Here is a 20,953-nt window from a genome sequence, read left to right as displayed (position 1 = left end):
TGTCTGAATTACAATACTGTCCTGTATAATTACTTGCATACAATTATGTATATTAAATAAATGATACCTCTTCATTTATCCATAGTATTATTCCGTTACTACAATTTTAAAATTCTTGTTAAAACTAAAAAAGTATTTAATTTACTTAAAATTTTCATTAATATTTGCTTGTCATTCAATTTAATTCAATTTCATTTCAATTCAATTTCATTTGAATTTCAAATTTATTCAACAAAAAAATAATAATGTATACATAATATACTCGTATGTGTAACATGTGCCATGTCTAAGCTAGACAAAATCTGGAAAGACCGGGGTGTGAGTAACAACACCAAGATGAAGCTTGTCAGGAGCTTGGTCCACTCCATTTTTCTCTATGCTGCTGAAACATGGTCCATAAAAGCAGCAGAAAGGAGAAAAATTGATGTCTTCGAAATTTCAATTTTCAATTTCGATTTATTAAATAAATAAAAAAAAATATATATACATATATATATATATATATATATATATATATATATATATATATATATATATATATATATATATATATATATATATATATATATATATATATACATAACAAACGATATTCAAGGCGTATATATTAAAAGCAGGCAAGAAAACTTATAGGTGTAGAAGAATCCCGCTTCAGAAAACTCCTTCGGGCACACAGAACAGATCAATTTCCAATGTGATATTGTTCAACACAGCGGTAGCTCTTCCTACAGGCATAACCATTGGCAGGTTGGTCCTGTATATAGGAATATGAAACAATGTATGCCGACGCTGTCTTAGGTAACTATCGGGAACATTCAGACCAATGCTCCGGATAATTTCAGGATTATCGATCAAACCGCGCAACAATCGATAAAAATGCGATAAAATGATCAAAATCGATTTACAACATTTTGAGTGTGTCCAAATACTTGTTCACAATTCTGGATTATCTCCAAGTAAAGAAAATTTTCATATTACTTTTTGACATCTCATCAAAGATGAGATGTAAAAAAATAATATGAAAAATAACTCCTGTAATTGGAGATGATCCAGAATTGTGAACAAGTATTTTGACACACTCAAAATGTTGTAAATAAATTAACTGGTCAAATTATAAGCTAAAATAATAAAAAATGAAAATGATATTTTCGGGGGTTTCTCATGTGTGTGATTATAATCCACGATTCGGACCTCACATAGTAATATAAAAGTTTCTGTGTATTAAAAAGCCTTTCTTCATCTCACCAATAGATTTCTCTGAAGTGAAGTTCTAATGATTCATGAACAATGTTTCTAAATTGGTTCATTTATATGGAACTTCCAAGAAATTGAGTATTGTGGTTGTCAATAATGGGTAAATTTTGGTGAATGTTACACGTGTATAAAGTGATCACTTAAACCAGCCTATGACGGTCGCAAGCCCCGCGAATTCCCAGACTTCCATTTTCATCTTCATGAGATGTCAAAAAATAATATCATTATCGATAAATCGACAAAATGGTCATATTATTTTCAACCATCCTGTATATTATGCATGTTACATATAATAACAGACAACGTGTAACATGTTACGTACCTGCTTGTTTGTTATACAATGTAAGTTTCATGTTTGAATATACAATAATTATGATAATATACTCGTAATACGAGCAATGTATTAATAAGTGCGAGGTTATGTTAAAATCATGACCCATTCATCACTAGTTTAAACATTAATATATTCTACCGAACAATTATTTGGTTACGTCATATATAATATTCCCGATAAGTAATTTCCATTACTCATTTTGGGACATGGGATTAAGGTTGACAAGACTGAGACACAAATAAGAAAGTTTGAAAAAAGAGATAAAAAATCAAACAAAAGTTACACAGGGCAAAGTGTAAATTTTTAAACAATATACGGGTATATTAAAAAGGTATGTAAAAAATATAAGGCAAGAAGCATGTTTAAAGAAAACAAATGAGAAAATGTAACTAATCACTAACACAAATACAGTATAAAATATTATAAATTTGCATTTTCTTTATGAAAATACTCTTTTTATGTATATATTAATTTATTAAGGTGCTTACATATCTAAAACATATACAGCTACATGTAACTTACAATTTTAGCTAAATATTGGTAATTCTAAATAAATAATCTTATCATTTAAAGCAGAACAAATATTACTAATGTAGAAGACGATTATAATGATTAAAGAAAACACTTCGTTTTTTACCACTTGAGTTTTATTATAGACTTCATGTTTAAGAAGTTAAACTTCCATGATTCAGGTCAGTATAATAACATGTTATTATACAGACCTGAATGATGGAAGTTTAACTTCTTAAACATGTAGTCCATAATAAAACTCAAGTGGTAAAAAACGAAGTGTTTTCTTTAATCATTGTAACATGTCTTACCACAAAGTTAATGCCGAAACAATAAATAAAATAGAAGACGATTGTTTTGATAAAAATTAAAAATCGATATTCCAAAAAAAATATATGGTTTTCTTCTAAGTTCTCTTGTATGGGGAGTATCCTTGTGAATTTTTTCTTAATTTAAACATAATGTACAGTTTATTTTTACAATATTTAAATATTTTTATTGTAACTGGTCATAGTTTTTTTAAACAATTTTATCGACTTTTTGGTAGACGGAACGAAGTAGTGTGAAGTAAGACCAAGCAGCACTCAATATCTGTAAAAAAAACTGTTTTGAATATTCAGTAAGACGGTAAATACAAATATTTAACCAAATAACCATCAAGACCTTTCCGCAGGAGTATGCAGAGAGAATAGAATGCCACACACGCTGGTTTGATAACAGAACAACCCACATGTTTCAATGATAACAGAACAAAACGTTTTAAAATTCCCAACTTACTAAACTTACCAAACAACTAACAAACCTTGCATTATTTTCTTCTATCATCACTCAAACATTTATCAATCAGTCATGTTTTGTTTACCAATTTCGAAAATTATAAAAGAAATAACATCCAAAAATATAAATATTGGTAATAATATAATGTTATTCTGTACAGATGGTGTGAGAAGATACCAACACTGCGATCCAGTGCTGCCACATGTCCAGCCCACATCTGTGCTCCATAAGCAATTTTATGATGAGGTTGAAGCTCTTCATCAGCCTCTCCCTAAAGCCTGCCATTCTATGCTTTGTTAGCTATAAAAAAATGGATTACCGATGAAAAGGTCGTCATAGAAATATTGGTGAACCCCATGGCTGATATTCTTATGGGCTTCGTTGCACGAATTTGAATCATGAGGATTCCATGGGTTATAATTTTTCTATCAGTATCCGACTTCAAATCAATCCAGTTTGAATAAAACGCAGCTTTTGATACATTGTGACTCTGAAACAATATAAATACCTTTAAAAATATTGTCAAAGGTACATTTTTGGTCACATCCCTAAATAGTAAATGCGTAGGAAAGTAATTTAGATGTGAGAGAGTTCGCTCGACATGAGAGTTCGCGTACCTTAAAAAAATGTTTTTTAGTTTTTTGTCAAATCAAAAGCTGCTTAAAAAACTGTAAATCATATTTTCAGGTGCTTTCCAGAATATAAAGTAATCCAGATAGGATTATTTTACATTTTGTCATTAAAAGGTCTCTGCTGAATGAAAGCATTCCTAATGTAACCATAGAAGGCTCTAGTGGCCTTACATATCTCCGGCGTCATGAGATTAATGCTACATATATGTATGAGTTCCAAAAAAGTACAGTGTGGTTGCCAATCATAGGTAGAATGTTGCACGTATGTAAAGTGATCACTTAACCAGACTATGACAGGCCATAAACCCTGTAAATACCCACACTTCTGTATTAATCTTCATCTATGTTAAGATTTCATAATCCAAAAAAAGATTAAAATTACCTCTTCAATTAATTTATTGCCGTACCAGGACATCATCAGAATTTGGGTCATAGAAGACAAAAGGAATATCAAGTACTTCACTAAAACACCAGGAGAGGCGATCTGAAATAATAAAGTGAAATATAATAGCGAGAATACGAGTGAATGCTTTTTCTTTTAGACGTATCACCCATGTAGTGCATGTTTGATAACTTTTTGTATTTTCATATTTTTTTATATTTTGTTTTCTGTTAAAGTCAAGTATTTGCATGTTTTGAATATTGAAAGCATTAACTTTGTGGATCATATTGATATATTATTTTGAGAAATAAAAAGATTTTGTTTTTTGATCCACTCACATTTTTATTAACAACCAACTAGTTTCATAAATTAAAGTCATATATATATTTTTTTAATTAATAAATTAAAGCCTGAAGAGGGCAACACGTTTTTGCCAAAACTAGTTGGTTAATAAAAATGTGAGTGGATCAGAACACAAAGTATTTTTATTTCTCGAAATAATATATCATAAATTAAACCCTGAAGAGGACAACAGGTTATTGCCGAAACTAGTTGGTTGTTAATAAAAATGTGAGTGGATAAAAAAAGTCTTTTTATTTCTCAAAATATTATAAGTATTTGCATTTTATATTAACACTTTTAAACTTATTTTACTTCTTGTAATATCTATTGAATTCTTATCAGTGCCCTTTACTATGACCTAAAATATAATATATGCCAACACGCAGGCCATGCCTTTGTAGGATTTTTTTTAATTTTTTTTTTGTACTTGTATTCATATTAGGTTGTGTAATGCAAAATAATTAAAAATAAATAAAAATAAAAATTGAATGAAGTGAAATAATGTAAACAGTGAAAGTGAATGTGAAATAATGCAAATGAAAAAATTGTAGCTATCACCCAAACTACTCTCATCCTTTTCTTGTTCTACAATCTCAAAAGACAAAAATTTTGCTTTATTTTCTCATAAAGAGTTTAAAAAGAAGTTAAACATCGAATATTAATAATATATATATTTTTCCAATATAATTGTAATAGTATTTTAAGCTGTTTATTGTTTATTGTATGCTAAATAAACATAATCGTTTACTTCATGTAATGTGATAATAAATGTAAGTAAGATTATTTTCTCAAGATCATTTAAGTTAATCTAGGGTTGCCAAAAATGTCCGTTTTTTTATAACAGACCTGGAGTTTTATAAGTCAGCATTGTGACACAAATATCACAATATTATCTAGAAGCTTTTATATAAATAGTATTCTTATTATTTCTTCTGGTCAGTGCTAACCATACTAGTGATACAATTTATCATGTACTTTATATGATTTAAATTGATTTTTTCTTTGAATTAGTACTTCTTTGTCTCGTTATGGGACTTCTTTTTTACGTTATGACAGTTGGGTAGACGCTCGACTGCGAAACTAGCGTCCCGGGCTCAATTTCCGCCAATTGTAAATTCAAGAAATATTTATTATAAATCTGTGTGGGGGTTTGTGATGTATTTGTCACATTTACCTTCCCTATCCTTACTATTCTACATGCAGATAAGTCTCTAAAACTAGAGGCTTCGCGGGTTTTTAAAAAAAAATCCACCAGGAAAATGTGGTGACCCTATTTGGCTCTCGAGGCATAATGGTTTTGTAAAGTAGTGTCCCAATTCTGTCACACTATAATTGTTCATAGAATTTCGTGTAAACCCGAGCTTTTGTAAGCTCTAAGGTTCGTCCTTCAGGAATGTAAAATAGGGAATACAGACACCCACAGATATCCTTATTTCTCTTGTCTTCCTTGAGTTTTGAAAACGGGTTTGAATTTTTTTTTTAAATGTTTTTATTATTTTGCTACAACAGAATTAAGTGCATAAATTACTCTGTTCCCGGCATTAACTCTCCTTTCCATGTCATTATCAATCTTTACATCATTAGAAGACATACTTTCTAAATCATGGGTTGACAAAGTTTAAAAGTGGGAATACTGCAAATGAAAAAAGCATGGTTTTACTTGTCACAGGTACAAGCAATGTCAAAGTTGTATTTAAAAACGCGCATATAGAAATCTAACGTTGCGTTAAAAATTCAATAAGATGTTAAAATTCCAAATCAACGAATAAATTAAGGAGATTTAATATTTTGAACAAACAAACCATTAGAAAAATATTAATATTGTATAATAGCCCATTTGTTCACCTCTATAGAGGCTGATGACCTTTCCTTCATGTGTTAACAATCATAACACTGCGTTATATATGATGCAGTGCCCTATGCACCATCAGGGGTGAATGAGGGTTTAAAATGAAATTTTATATTGTAATATATTGGATTTCTTGAATATATTGGATTTATTGTAAAAAAAAATCTTGAATATTTTTCGCAGATACTTTGTAGCACATTTTATTACTTAATTCTAAAAATGTTTTAGAATTTAGTACATAAACCCTGATGATGACAAGGTTCGTGTCGAAACCGGTTGGATAAAGTGTACCAATAAAAAGTGGCTGAAACAAAGTTGTTTTATTTTATAAAGTTTGTAAATAATTATAATTGATAAATAATTAAAAATTAAAAATACGCTAAGGTACTTTTGAACGTAAATTATGTTTATAAAAAAAGCTGAGTAAGTAAATTGATTTTTTTAAACTTACCGTTATAGAGAATAGAAGAATGCATATCATCATGGAACTCAATATCAGATTAAATAATAAAACTGGACTAAAGATTGATTCAACTTCTTTGCTTATTCTAGAAAATACCAAGTTTTTTAAATTAACAATAAACATACATTTATAATATTTTAAGTGTGTCCGAATACTTGTTCACAAGTCTAGATTATCTCAACGTAGACGAACAATAAAATACAGAATTCCAAAAAAAATGTAGCATGGTTGTCAATAATGGATAGAATTTGTCAATTTTAACCAGCCTGCATGACCGGTCACAAACCCTGTAAATACCCAGACTTCCATAATTTTCATCATCTATGTTGAGATGTCGAAAATGAGAGAATAACTCTTTAGTGAAGAAACCCAGATTTGTGAACAAGTATTTGGACACACTGTGAATAAAATGACCGGTAAAATTAGAAGCTAAAATAAATTGAAAATCATGTTTTCAAGCGTTTCTCAAGTATGTGAAAATAATTCAAGACAAATAATTCACAAATGGAAATAATTTATGCTTAATAAAAGCTTTCTTTATTCCAACATTGATTACTGTTGTGAACTCGCACATACTGTGGTACGAGTTTGATCAGCACCTATATTTATGTAGAAGTTTCAAAAGTTTAAATAGTGTGGTTGTCAATCATGGGTAGAATTGACGAATGTTACAGTGTGTAAAGTGATCACTTAACCAAGCCCATGACGGTCGTAAACCCAGAACGTAAATACGTGAATGTCCAAATTCTTCTTCATCTATGTTGAGATATTTTCTTTTAACGTTTAGTATAATATCCTCTCCTCTCATTTTCCTTCCTGCATATTCCTTTTTTTTATCTCTTAATTGTTTTTAATAATTATAACATAAATCGCTCACTCCTTTCAAGAACGTCATATATCATAAATCGTCAATTTTCAGTTGTGCGTGTTTTCAGAATGCCCAGAAAATGCACTATATCCCAGCAAAAGAGGCATATTTTTAACTTAATATTTACCCGCTACAGTGCAGAAAGTGTTGTTTTTGCATTTTGAAGAAAAGGTAGATGTATTGTTAATTTTTTTTATTTCAAATATACTAAATATTTTTCAAATGGAGAAAAAACCTTCAGATTTTACCTAAAAAGATCTGTTGCACGGTAAAAAGTTCAATGAGTGGCTTGATATTTATTTTTAATACATTGTATTATATTTTTTACTTTAAAAACGTTGTCCTGAAAAATCAAGTTTTTTGATTTATGATGTTCTTGAAAGGAGTGAGCGAAATGTGGAATTGTTTAATTGGTTTTAGTGTTATTAATCTAACTATTTTTGTAATGTTTATCATTGTTAATATAACTTTTTTTATTAAATATTTTAAATGTAAAGCTGTACAAATCACGAATAAATACAATAAAGTAAATAAAATGTGTAGCATTTATTTTTTGCTTACCGAATCAGTTTATTGTGATACCTCACGACGTGTTTCAGCCTGCTTTTCATGGAAAGATAAGACATGTCGAGCTTATAGTCAAACTGATCTACAGAGACGTTGGTAATATCTCGGCATAACAGCTGAAGCTGCATAGCAACTTGAGCTATTATCAGACTGAAGAAGCAGTCGACACTCGAAACAGCACAAGTCGAAAAAATTCCTGAACAAAAAAATATTTATAAGTATAGCATTTTAAATAATCATATTTTTATGAAACATTTTAAACTGTTCTCATGTTCGAAACTAGTGGTGGGATTCAGCCGGTTCGCACCGGTTCGCTAGAACCGGTGTCAAAAAAATTTGAGTTCGACGAACCGGTCCTTAACTCTTTGTTGTCACACAATATTCCGATTGAGATCATGTATCGGAGAACGCTCGGTTTACTTGGTCCACAACGTTGTAAAAATATTTGAACCTCACAAAGGGAAAAAAATACTGGAAAGATGAAAAAAAAAAGTAAAAGTTCACTTAGTAAAAAGAATATATCGTAAAGGTAAACGCTTCAGCATTAAGAGCATTCTCAGTTCTTATGTGAATGTTCTGTTTATTTTCAGAATAAAAAACAAATAAATGAATAAATGTAAAAACTATTTTTTAGGGGGGTAGGGGCTGTTCCTAAAGGGCGAACCGGTTCTTGAAATTTTTGAATCCCATCACTGCACTGGTTGGAGCTATATCAACATTTAAATATATATATTCTAACCCTTATCCGCACCCAATGGTACATAGGGCATTGCATCGTAAGCAGTGTTATATTTACCTGCGTAACTTTGTGAAATATAAATTATCCAATAATTCCAGGAGAACGTTGACCAATCCACGGGATACCATATATAGTAAGGCAGAAACATATCCGAATATCCGAATTTCATGTAATTAGACAACATTAAAACCAGAGGAAAAATGTTGTATACAATAGACAGGACGTTCGTGACCACCGAATACACGAAGCAAAGATCCTTCGTAGGCCCCATAGCTTGCATTATTATCCTCGAAATGTCCTTGTCAGTTTTTTTAGGCCACATCTCTCTCAAGTCCTCGATAAGATCGACCACAGAGTTTTTTTTCAAAACCACGATCAACGATTTAAAGAGGCCGAAAACGCTTACGATAATACACGGCATGGCTTCGGCGGCCTTTAAAAACTTTTCATTCGAGTTATCAAAAATCACTTTGAAGAGGAAAACGATCTCCCATATTACCAGCAAAAATAAATGACAAAAACCGAACGTGTACAGAACCCTCTGAAACATTTGAAAGCGAGCCGAGTGGGAGTTTTTTCTCAAATAGATTTCGCTCAAACCGATAATGCTAAAAGTTTTTTCGATGACTGATATCGCGTCGTCAAATGTGATCACCATGTCGTCACTCGGCGTGTCGCGATTTAAAATATTCTAAAAGTTTAATTCGTTCAAATGTGGTTTAATTTTGAAAGGCCTATTAAAACGAATTGGATTAATTCATTTACGGCTTTACCATAATGTTTGATTCTGTCACTTTGTAATACTGATTAACTGATGTGGCAATTAGCCCCGATTTATTGAGGGTTAAAATCAGCTAAATTAATTAGCAACTCACGAATTACAGTTGAAATAATAAATTACCCTTTTCAACCAAATACGTGCTAATTTACTACAGTTATTTTTAAACAAAGCGTTGATTCGATTCTAAAAAAGTTATTAAGTACGGTATATCAATACTATTTATTTATATTTTTATTTAATGTCAGCAAACAAATGCCGATAACCGTAAAAGTTACCGATTGGTAGTAAATCTGAAAAGCGAATAATCATTTCGCATAGCTATGCGTGATATTTAAACTAAAATTTTGATTAATTATTACTAAAACGATACATTTCCCATCACTAAAACAACGAGAGCGATAAATATGTTGATATTTTAACCTATAATTATGACAACACACTCCTCCTTCTTGCTTTAAACACAGTTTAAAGGATTCGTGTAGGTACCATTTATAGCAATTAAAGGGATAATATTAAATCAGAAATGTCAAATATATTAATAAATTATCATACTTAGAACGTATATTTGGCATTTTATTATTTTCTGTACTAAATAGGGGTGTATAAAACACGCAACGCTTTGTAAATAAAATAATACATATACTTAATGCCTAAAATTCATATGAGCGTGTAGAATATAACCACCCTCCATCCTCCGCCATTTAAATGATTTGATACAGGGTGGTGCAAAATTAATCTGAAGATGTTATAATTTTTGCAAGTGGCGTCGTACGTCAATCATATTTGACCTTTGTGAACTAGACAGCTGCAGCATACAAACAGATTCAGGGTGACCCAAAATTAATAATCCAATTTTGTTTTTGAATAACGTTTTTACTAAATAAAAAAAAATTGAGTGATGTAAACCTTTATTTGGACCTTTACATAAATATGTCAATCATATTTGACATTTGTGAACTAGACAGCTGTAGCATACAAACAGATTCAGCGTGACCCAAAATGAATCATCCAATTTTGTTTTTAAAAAAATGTTTTTACCTAATAAAAAAAAATATTTTATGTGATGGAAATCTTTATTCCCACCTTTACAATTTTATCTGTAAAGTAAAAAAGTTGATATCTGTAAAGTGGCTGCAGCCAGTGTTGATGCACATTTGTGCCCGTTTTGTCAATTTATTTGTATACTGCAGCTGTCTAGTTTGCAAATCGCTGACTCCTTTCAACAACGTCATTTATCAAAATTCGTAAATTTTCAGTTATGCGTGTTTTCAAAATACCCAGAAAATGCACTTTATCCCAGCAAAAGCGGCATATTTTTAACTTAATATTTACCCGCTACAGGGCAGAAAGTGTTGTTTTTGCATTTTGAAGAAAAGGTATTGTTTAATTTTTTTTTTTAAATAAAGTAAATATTTTTCAAATGGAGAAAAAACCTTCAGGTTTTATCTAAAAAGATCTGTTGCACAGTAAAAAGTTCAATAAGTGGCTAGTAATTAATTTTGATACATTTTATTATATTTTTAAACTTTAAAAACGATCTCCTGAAAAATCAAGTTTTTTGATATGACGTTGAAAGGAGTGAGCGAAATGTCAAATATGATTGACGTACAACGCCACTTGCAAAAATGATAACATCATTCAATAGGGTGATTAATTTAGTGCCACCCTGTATATAGGTATTATATTGTGCAATAATAGATCTAAGACAGTGATTACTTTGGTCCACTCTCTGACATTAATAAGCCATGAATTTCTTCTTCCTCCTACGATACCTTCAATATTTTTGATCATATATACTTGGAGAAGGTGAAATCTCTTAAGATGGAGACTGACCGGAGCATTTCGTCGTAACATCGCTCGCGGCGAGCATCACCGAGCATCCAAAAACTATGGATGGACCGCTCGGCTCGGCGTACTAACTGCCTGAATGCTCGCATCGTAACGTGTTACGTTATGACGAAATGCTCCGGTCAGTCTCCACCTATATGTCTTGATAATCCAAAATATCTAAGCTTCCTTCATTTTAAGACTTGTATCAAAATAAAACAAATTTCAAAAATATTTTGTTAAAAGTTTATTTCACAGTTAGGTAAAAATATGAGTATGTGGTTAGGTTAAAGAGTTATATGTATTTAAATGAGTACAATATTTAAATACAACAATACAGAATTATAAACATGTTTTCTTAATTTATGTATACAAAATTATTACGAGTATTATTCCATTTCTTTTGAGGACATATCAATATGCTTAAAGTAAAAAAAAACAGATTATTTCGACATTAGGAATCACTTTTATAACAGAAAAAACATTTCTAGTAATTTAGTCAACAGAATCTTTTTTTAAATGCATAACCTTTCCTTGTGCACTTTTTTATAAAAATTTAGAGATGGTTTACTTAAATTTAATATAATTAAAAAAAAATTGACTTGCCTATTTACACATTGACTGCCAATAGGATTTTTATAAAATGACCATTTTTTATGTTTTATATTTTTTTTTAACATATTTGTACATATAAAATGTTAAAATCAAACACTAATTCTTTGAGTCTGCTAAATTGTATATTATTGTAAAAAAACACAAAAATAAATTTTGCGACAATTGTTTCGCCTTGTTATGGCATTTTTAAACGAATGTCACAAAGTTTCTTATGAAGAGTTTTTTAACAACAAAATACAATTTAGTAGTCTCAAAAAATCAGTGTTTGATTCTTATATTTAATATATGTATAAATTAAAATGGAGTTGTACAAACTAAACGCCAAATCTTTTATAGTTTTGTTTCATAAATAGATATTGATACAATATTTGTATTTATTTTGATATTATTTTATGGCAAATTATTCTGTTTTTTTATGCATCTATCATGGGTAACCATAAGAGTGCAATTGGTAGCATTCAAAAGATGGCGCTGTATCAACCGCCTTGTTGATGTAAGCGCGGGGTCACATCCACTCAGAATACAAATCTATAAAGCGAATGTGCCTGACAGCTCGAAGTAAAAATAACATATTTAGTGTCAGCCACTGGTGGCTAACATGGCAGCCAATGTATTAACATGTTGACTACCACAGCAATTTTCAGTATTCAGGTCTAAAAAGCCAATTCGTTAAAATACTTTTTTCTTCTTGATTTGGAATAAATGTTTATAATTATATTTTTAGTTCATTTATTTTTTAATTTTGTGTTCATGTAAGCCAGCGTTGATTTTCTGTTCTCTTCCCATGCGCCATCTATCCATATTAGCACTGATATAGATTTTATCCTAGACGCACTAATATGGCAAGTAAACACAGTACGAGATAACTCATAGTCGGCAAAAAATGCAATTTATGAGTTATCACATAGTTGGCAGTCAACGTGTTAAACAGGTTTAAAAAATTATAAATACCGCATGATACAAGGTGTCATTTTTACAATAAGCCTTTAAAAGCAGGTATTAATACACAATAGCAAGGCACTTAATTAAAATATATTTTTTTTACATACAATTAAAATATACAAAAAGGCGAACAATTTTAATACCGTACTTCTAGACTCGGATTACTAATTTTGGTATAAACTCCATATAATCTCTGGGGAGAATTTGCCCAAACTTTTGAGATACTAACAGTTTGGTATAAGTTTCAATGTTTGGTGGAATTCACGTGAATTTGGTAGATCTCGACCAAAGTTTGGTACAACTCGACCAAAGTTTTAAATAGCTCACCCCGCGCATTAAAAACAATAAAACATAAAACCTGAAAGAAAATGTAAAGACGTTTTTATAGAAAAACATAAACATTATAATCCTTATTTTTCTTTTACTTAATTTACGGAAGATCAATTTATTTTAAAATCTAATATCTTTGGTCACCCAATTCTAGTGACTAGATTTAGATTTTCTTACCAAGAGACATTTCTTAAGATAAAACAACTATAAATTATCACATAATTTTTTTTCTTCTAATTTTCACCTGCACTTAATGAGGTATAAAAAAATCATCTCAATTTTCAGTCAAAATATTTTTGTTTAATAAAAGCACCTCAAAGGCAATATATGAAAGATCATTCATCTACATAATATTTGTTCCTGACAGACATTATATATTTGATGTCCTAAGCAAAAAAAAATTAAACTAACCTACCCAGACCTAGGCGGGATTTAAAATCTCCCAAAAAAATGTTTCATTCAATTACTTCATAACCATTTAATCAATTTGATCCATTTTTTTGTAATCTTCATTATAATACTTCAACATTTTTTATTGTAAAATATGTATTCAAAAAGCGTGATCTTCAATTTATTGTTTTGATAAATATTCCTGTGATCAACAGTCAATTCCATCAATATGTAATCCAATGGTCGATGGGACCGTGTCATTGTGTTATTTAAGTTAACCTGAGAAATTTTAATTATTTCACACTAACTACTGTGCGCCACATGTCCCGCCGAATGTCAAATACAAGGAAGAAAAGTGATCAACCGTGCGCTTCTTTTACCAGTTCTAGGTAATATTAAATAAATATTCTTCTAATCCTTATACAGACCCAATGGTGTATAGGGCACTGCATTGTATCGACGCAGTGTTATCATAAAAAATAAATACATTTAGACAAGATCATCAGTCCTGCACTTTTTGCATCAGCCCAGGATGATAACAAATAAATAAGAGAGTGAAAATCACGTATTGTTGTTTTGACCCCCCTGGGAATCGAACCGAGACTTCCAGCACGGTAGCCAAATACACTTACCACTGCACTACATAGGCATCAACTGTGCTTAATATAGCAATACCTCGAGTTGAAAATCTAACCAAATTAATAGATATTTTATAAATGCATGCATGTTAATTGATATTTATAAGCACAGTATTACACTAGTAAATTGACTATATTGCTAAATATTTTTACATCATACGTAGATACGTTTATAAAGGCAACAATATCAGGCTCAGTGACTTAAATTAACGAGTATAATAATAAATATAAATATGTGTGCAATTCCATTACACAGATACTAGTTACATATTATTTAACAAGGCATTTTGTGGATGATTGAATGTTACATTATTTTATATATCACATGAATTATATGTTTATCTTAGTCATGTTATATTAAATATTCTAAAAACTATTGTAAGTTTAGAAAAAAATAGGGTAGTTATAAAGCCCCTTCAACTATTTTTTAAGTATTATCATAAATGTTTTATACTATACATATTTGGTGATGTTATAACAATAAATGAATGTATATTAAATTATGAAAATGCAAATGTAGTTTGTCTAACCCAGCGAAACACGTGATATTAACACAGTTTGCAGGAAATGATTAAAAGCATCTTTTACATACTGTTAGTAGAGAGCGGGAGACGCTTATAAACGTTCTATTTTCTTACTTTTGGTCAAGTGCAAGACGCCAAAAAACATTGTACAGATCGGAATTGGGTTTGCAGTTACTTGTGATTAGTATACGACCCTAATTAGTATTCTTCTTCTTCTTATTCCATGTTCGCTCCCTAGGTGGAGCATATGGCCAACACGAGACGTCTCCAAGTCAACAGCCCCTCATACTGGTTAGTATACTAATTAGGGTCGGGGTTGATGAAAAAACCACCTAACAACAATGTGTTAAGGGCCAAGATCATATTGGCGTTCAAATTAATTTATTTGAAAACACTTAGTAAGAAGGTTAAACTGAATACACAAATTCTTCTGTATAACATTTTATAAAAGGATGTTACTATTTGCTCAGAATTAAATTTATTAGAATTATTTGTCAACATGTCACCCAAAAGATTAATTTTGTAAAACGCCTTTTACATCTTTTTAAGACTTCGTATATCTTTAAAAAAAAAATATTTTGAAATTTAGATAAGTATTCTTAACACATTTCGGATGGGTCCTGTTTGGTCGATTGATGCTTAAGGAAGGGGTATTTTTACTTTCTGCACCGGCCTTATTTCAAAGTCAGAAAAGAAGGAATTATCCAATGTTGTCATATGAATATTTTATACCAATCTCTTTGTTTAGGTCTTAACTATATGTATATAATTATCAAATCCTGTCGCCAGCAGTCAGGTGTAAAAGATAACCATCTGAAATGTGTTAATAGAGGGTAGGGTGTTATCAAATTTGGGTAACTGTTTGAATTTTGGAGAATGTATGTAAAATTACGAATATAAAAAAAAATATTTACTGATAATGTACAGTATGATTAATTACTATTGACAAAACCACCCTGGAGGCTATGGTTTTTTTTTTACATATATAAAAATAAAAATAACCTTTTAAATAATTGGCATGTCAGTAAAATAATATACATTATCGATTATAACAAATGACATTCAAACTAGGCTTTTAACATATTTATTTGGCTAGACAAATTAAATGTGTTTGGAAAAAAAGGATGTAAAAACCCTCACAACCCAAGTTTTTCAGAAGACAAAAAAATCAATAAAATCTTAATTTGTCCATACAAATAAGAAACTATCAGTAGTTATCATGTTGTCATATTATATTTAAAACCCACAGTAACCAAATTAATGCCAAAGTTATTAACAATTTATGTAATTGACAATACAATTTAAAGAAATTGAATTCGGAAACTCAAAATTAATTCATATAATTCATATCCCAAGACTGTTAACTCTATCAAAATATGAAATTGAACAGAATATAAGGTAATATTATTTTTAATAGATTTATTTGGCAAATTTCTAGCTATGGATATTTATTAGAAAAATTATTTAACAAGTTTTTGTTTGGGGAACATTTGCGACTGATCGAGTTTCAACTGTTCCAATTGCAGCTGTCTTCTGATCGATCCCAACTGGGTTAGAATATTCTCCTGCTTTCCGTCTTCCGTCAAGTTGTTCTTCAAGATATTCTTTTGAACGGCGGGAACTTTCCACTTCTGTTCTACGTTCTTCATCGCTTCCGAGTTGTTCTCATCTTCAGTCGAAAAATCATTTTGAAGTCGCTGATTCTTCTCGGGCTCACGCAAAACGGGGATAGGTAGAGAATCGTCAAAGTTGCCGTCGTAATTACGATTCTTTGTCAAGTTTCTTGTATCAATCATTTCCGTGATGTTTTTGCTTAAAAACGCCGGTTCGTACGGCGGTCTCTGAGGTTTATTAAGACTTCTCGCTGCGTGTTTAGAATTGAAATTATCAACGTCATCTTTGATCCTCCTTTGGTCAAACACATTGTTTTGGCGCTTTGGTTTTTCTTTGGTGTCCTTATTGTTACTTTGGTGTGGATATCGCGAGGTTATGACGTCATTGGCGTTATAGTTTTTGACAGGTATAGACTGCGTGAAAACTGAATTATCGGGAATATTAGTGGAATACGGCACCCTTTTCGGCGGAGGGTCTTGGCCTAAGTGTGGATTATTTCTTCGGAGGTTGTAACTCAAGATGTCCGGTTCCATTTCCTGGTTTTGGAATCGCGGGCTCGTGTAGTAAAATGGTAAGTTGGATCGTTCCTCTGACAACTCATTGTTTTGTATATTCCTATTCCCGGTTGGATTAGATTGAGTAGTTCTACTGGGTTCCGTATTAAGTTTGGTTTGATTTCTAGACTTTCGCATTGCCTTCCTTTCGTTTTCGATATCGTTTTGAAGTTTTAATCGCCTTCTCTGAAATTCGTTCGAATCTTTCCTTACCTGAAAAAGAATGGACGAAATTTGTACGTAAATTAAAATCAATGTGTAAAGTTGAAGTTATTTCTGATTTCTGTAAAAATTTACTAAATAAAAGGGATCAACAACATTGAGAAGCATTTAATCAGCAAAAAGTTACAATGATTTTCCACTAAGTATTTCAATAAATAAATACCATTTTTTATGTTTTCGAATTAATATAAACCCTGATGATGACAAGGTTCTTGTTAAAACCGGTAGGTTAAATTGTATTAATAAAAAAGTGGTTATTACAAAGTTATTTCATTTTATAAAGTTTATAAAATGTGCCACAAAGTATCTGCGAAAAACATTCAAGAAAATACCATTTCAGTCTTAGGTTGTTGACACAACACATACAAACTTAAATTGCAATAAAATCTATATTATAACACTCTCATTTTCATTTATCATTCACTTTGCGTAATACTACTTTAAAATACACTACTTCATTACCGGTTGCATAATAATTATTTCAAGTCTAATGTAGTCCTACATTTGACCAGATGATGGAATGATTATTCCAAAACCTGTAGGCATGAAGTAGTGTTTTTTAATTTGGTATTCATAAAGTCAAAGATGAATGATAAGAAGAGTGTTATATTACCATACCACAAAATTAAAAATGCTTTTCATATTTAAAAAAATAAATCTATATTATTCTAGCGGCTTGTCCGCATGTGGGATGGAGAAGGTTTTAATGGAGAAAATTAGACCCAGACTGATTAAACACAAATATCGCTCACTCCTTTCAAGAACGCCAAAAATCAAAAATCGTCAATTTTGAGTTGTGCATGTTTTCGGAATGCCCAGAAAATGTACTATATCCCAGCAAAAGCGGCATATTTTAAATTTATTATTTACCCGCTACAGGGCAGAAAGTGTTGTTCTTGCATTTTGAAGAAAAGGTATTGTTTAATTATTTTTTAAATATAATAAATATTTTTCAAATGGAGAAAAAACCTTCAGAATTAACCTAAAAAGATCTGTTGCATAATAAAAAGTTTAATAACTGGTTTGATATTTATTTTTAATACATTGTATAATATTTAACTTTAAAAACTTTCTCCTGAAAAATCAAGTTTTTTGATTTATGATATTATTGAAAGGAGTGAGCGATATATTAAATTTCCTGTGCAATTTGCCAGTAAAACTGACAAAAGTTGATTGATCAATCAATAAAAAACATTTACCCGCGCGGTCAACTGCTGTTGATGTTCCACTTCGGTATCCTGAGACAGCTTCAGCAACTTGAGCTGTTCTTCCAACTTCCTGGTCTCTGCCTCTTCTAGCATCCTGATCACAAGCAATTCAATTAAATAGTAATTCAAAGGAAAATTACTACATATATATTTTCATTTTAATTTTATTAGTATTTTATTTATATTTTGTCCGCCTCCATAGTGTAATAGTCAGCACGCTCGGCTACCGTTCTGAAGGTTCCGGGTTCGATTCCCAGGGGGAGGTCAAATAAATATAAGTGATTTTTTCACAGTAATATTTATTCAATATTACCCTGTTCTGGTACCTGAAGCGGAGGGCTGATCACCTTTCCTTCATGTGTAAACGATCAAGATAACACTGAGTTTATATGACGCAGTGCCCTATGCACCATTGGGGTGCGGATAAGGGTTTTCTCTCTCTCTCTCTTATATTTTAAATGAATATTTTTTCAAATACAACCAATTCCTTTGAGGCATTCATCATCCTTTCTATATTTTTTCTTCCTATGTACATACATACTTTGAAAATTAAATATACTTAAATTTTTTTTAAAATATATAAAGCTTACTTCTCTCTCATTTTTCTTTCTTCTTTAATTCTCTGCTGTTCCTCAATCTGCTTTTTCAATTCCAATTGGTAAGCGGTTCTTTTGGCAGCTGCATCCTGAAATATATTTTTAATGAGTCAACTATAGACCTGACGAGGGAATGGTTATTCCGAAACCATATGCTTATTAAAATTGGTTATTGGTAGAGAAGTAGAGTTTTTTAGTGGCATTACACAAAGCAAACGATGAATGATGAGGAGTATTGATTTTTTTTTTAAGGAATAACCCGCCATACCTCTATTTTAGAGGCTTGTCTGAAGGTAGCTTATGGTCCTATAGTAAGGAAAGAGAAGATGGGTGTGAAAAATACATCACAATCACCCAGACCAATTTTTTTTTTCTCGAATTCATTTTGCAATTGACGGGAATCGAACCCGTGACCCTGTTTCACGGCGCCTGTCATAAATATTAGAGCGAAAAACAATTTAATTTGCTTTTAACCCCCCGGAAATCCAATCCGATACTTTCAGCATGGTAGCTAAATGCTTTAACCATTGCACTACAAAGGCAGACAGAGAGCAATGGAAATTTTGTTATTTATTTATTTATTTAAGGTTCAAAAACAATGAAAAACACATAACATGAAATGAAATACAGTGCAACACAAATTGTTTAAATGTTTTTCATCGATTACATGAGATTACAATCAAACTTACAGATACAAGTAAAACCATGGGTTAAATACATATATTATTTAAAGAAAAAATAGATATTCGGTCGTTAAAAAGAGCAATAACAATAAAATTAATGGGCCGGTCACATAGCCAGAATGGCCGACGACAGATGGACGAAACGCGTTCTGGTGTGGAGACGGAGGAACCAGAGGCCTCAAGGACGTCCACCGATGAGATGGGTGGACGACATCAGGAAGTTTGCTGGAAGACAGTGGATGGGGACAGCGCAGGATCGGGAGGAGTGGAGGCGGAAGGGGGAGGCCTATGTCCAGCAGTGGACCTCAACGGGCTGGTATTATGATGATGACATTATAAGGGCGAAAAATACAAGACTCTATTTCATTTCGATTTCACCAATCTGGTAATAGACCTCTTATATTTCTCAATGCCATCATTAAAAATGTCGATGCTGACATTATCATTATTTTGTAATTGATTGTTGACAAAATTTTTATTACCTGTTCCATTTCCTCATTTCTCTGCTTAATGGCGTCCTCATCAAACAGTGACGGCATGTAGGTATGTTTCAAGTCTTGTAAGAGGCGAGCACGTGGACTGTCTTTCCGGAATATATTCTTTCCCACGCCTGCGGAACAAAAATATTTTTTTAAAAACATCTTAAAACCGGCATACTAAGACAAAAATGCAACAACATATGTAGATAATGACATAGAGTAAATTTTTGTATTAATTTTAAATCAAACACAGATTTTTGAGTCTACTAAGTTGTATTTTATTAACAAAAACACATAAAAAATTAATATTGTGACGATTGTTTCGTCTTGTTAGGGCATTATCAAACGAATGCCCATTCGTTTGATAATGCCCTAACAAGGCGAAACAATTGTCACAATATTAATTTTTTATGTATTTTGTTAATAAAATACAACTTAGTAGACTCAAAAAATCTGTGTTTGATTTAAAATTATTACATAAATTAAAATTGAATTTTGTACAAATTCAACGCCAAATCAATGAACAAAGAGTAAACCCTATTAGTGCAAGAGAGACATCCGTATTTTTTTAAACCGTTATCCGCAACCGATGGTGCATAGGGTACTGCATCATATAAACAAATTGTTATCTTGATCACCAACACATGGAGGAAAGGTGATCAGCTCTCCGCGACAGGTACCATTGATAAATATTAGAGTGAAAAATCACTTTATCACCCTGGATTGGTACCTGTGGTGGAAGTGGAAGACTGAACACCTTTCCTTCATACGTTAACGATCAAGATAACAATGCGTTCATATTATGCAGTGCCCTATGCACCATTAGGTGCAGA

At 31.2% G+C, this 20,953-nt stretch overlaps 2 protein-coding genes across 2 annotated transcripts in view; both read right to left on the bottom strand.

The window, feature by feature from the left end:
* Window positions 1-2,617: 2,617 nt before the first annotated feature.
* On the bottom strand, window positions 2,618-8,106 carry LOC148303318 (odorant receptor 4-like). The gene is made up of 5 exons (XM_088270150.1): window positions 7,973-8,106; window positions 6,532-6,628; window positions 3,890-3,991; window positions 3,195-3,365; window positions 2,618-2,689 (listed from the first exon to the last, which is right to left on the bottom strand). Exons 1-5 carry the CDS (start codon window positions 8,104-8,106, stop codon window positions 2,618-2,620), a joined length of 576 nt encoding a protein of 191 aa, XP_088126276.1.
* A 7,501-nt stretch (window positions 8,107-15,607) lies between these two features.
* The window catches only part of LOC148303317 (uncharacterized), a 33,381-nt gene continuing 28,035 nt past the window's right edge, over window positions 15,608-20,953 (bottom strand). The window contains exons 8-11 of the mRNA XM_088270173.1: window positions 20,124-20,251; window positions 18,953-19,047; window positions 18,354-18,456; window positions 15,608-17,145 (exon numbers count right to left, since the gene is read on the bottom strand). Coding sequence (XP_088126299.1) covers window positions 16,225-17,145; window positions 18,354-18,456; window positions 18,953-19,047; window positions 20,124-20,251 — 1,247 coding nt within the window. The 3' untranslated portion in view covers window positions 15,608-16,224. The remainder of the gene's footprint in view (window positions 17,146-18,353; window positions 18,457-18,952; window positions 19,048-20,123; window positions 20,252-20,953) is intronic.

The sequence above is a fragment of the Brachycentrus maculatus genome, unplaced genomic scaffold (genome assembly GCF_059751285.1).
Source record: "Brachycentrus maculatus isolate JH-2025_06_01 unplaced genomic scaffold, ASM5975128v1 h1tg000373l, whole genome shotgun sequence".
Lineage (NCBI taxonomy): Eukaryota > Metazoa > Arthropoda > Insecta > Trichoptera > Brachycentridae > Brachycentrus > Brachycentrus maculatus.
This window is presented reverse-complemented; position numbering and strand designations above follow the sequence as displayed.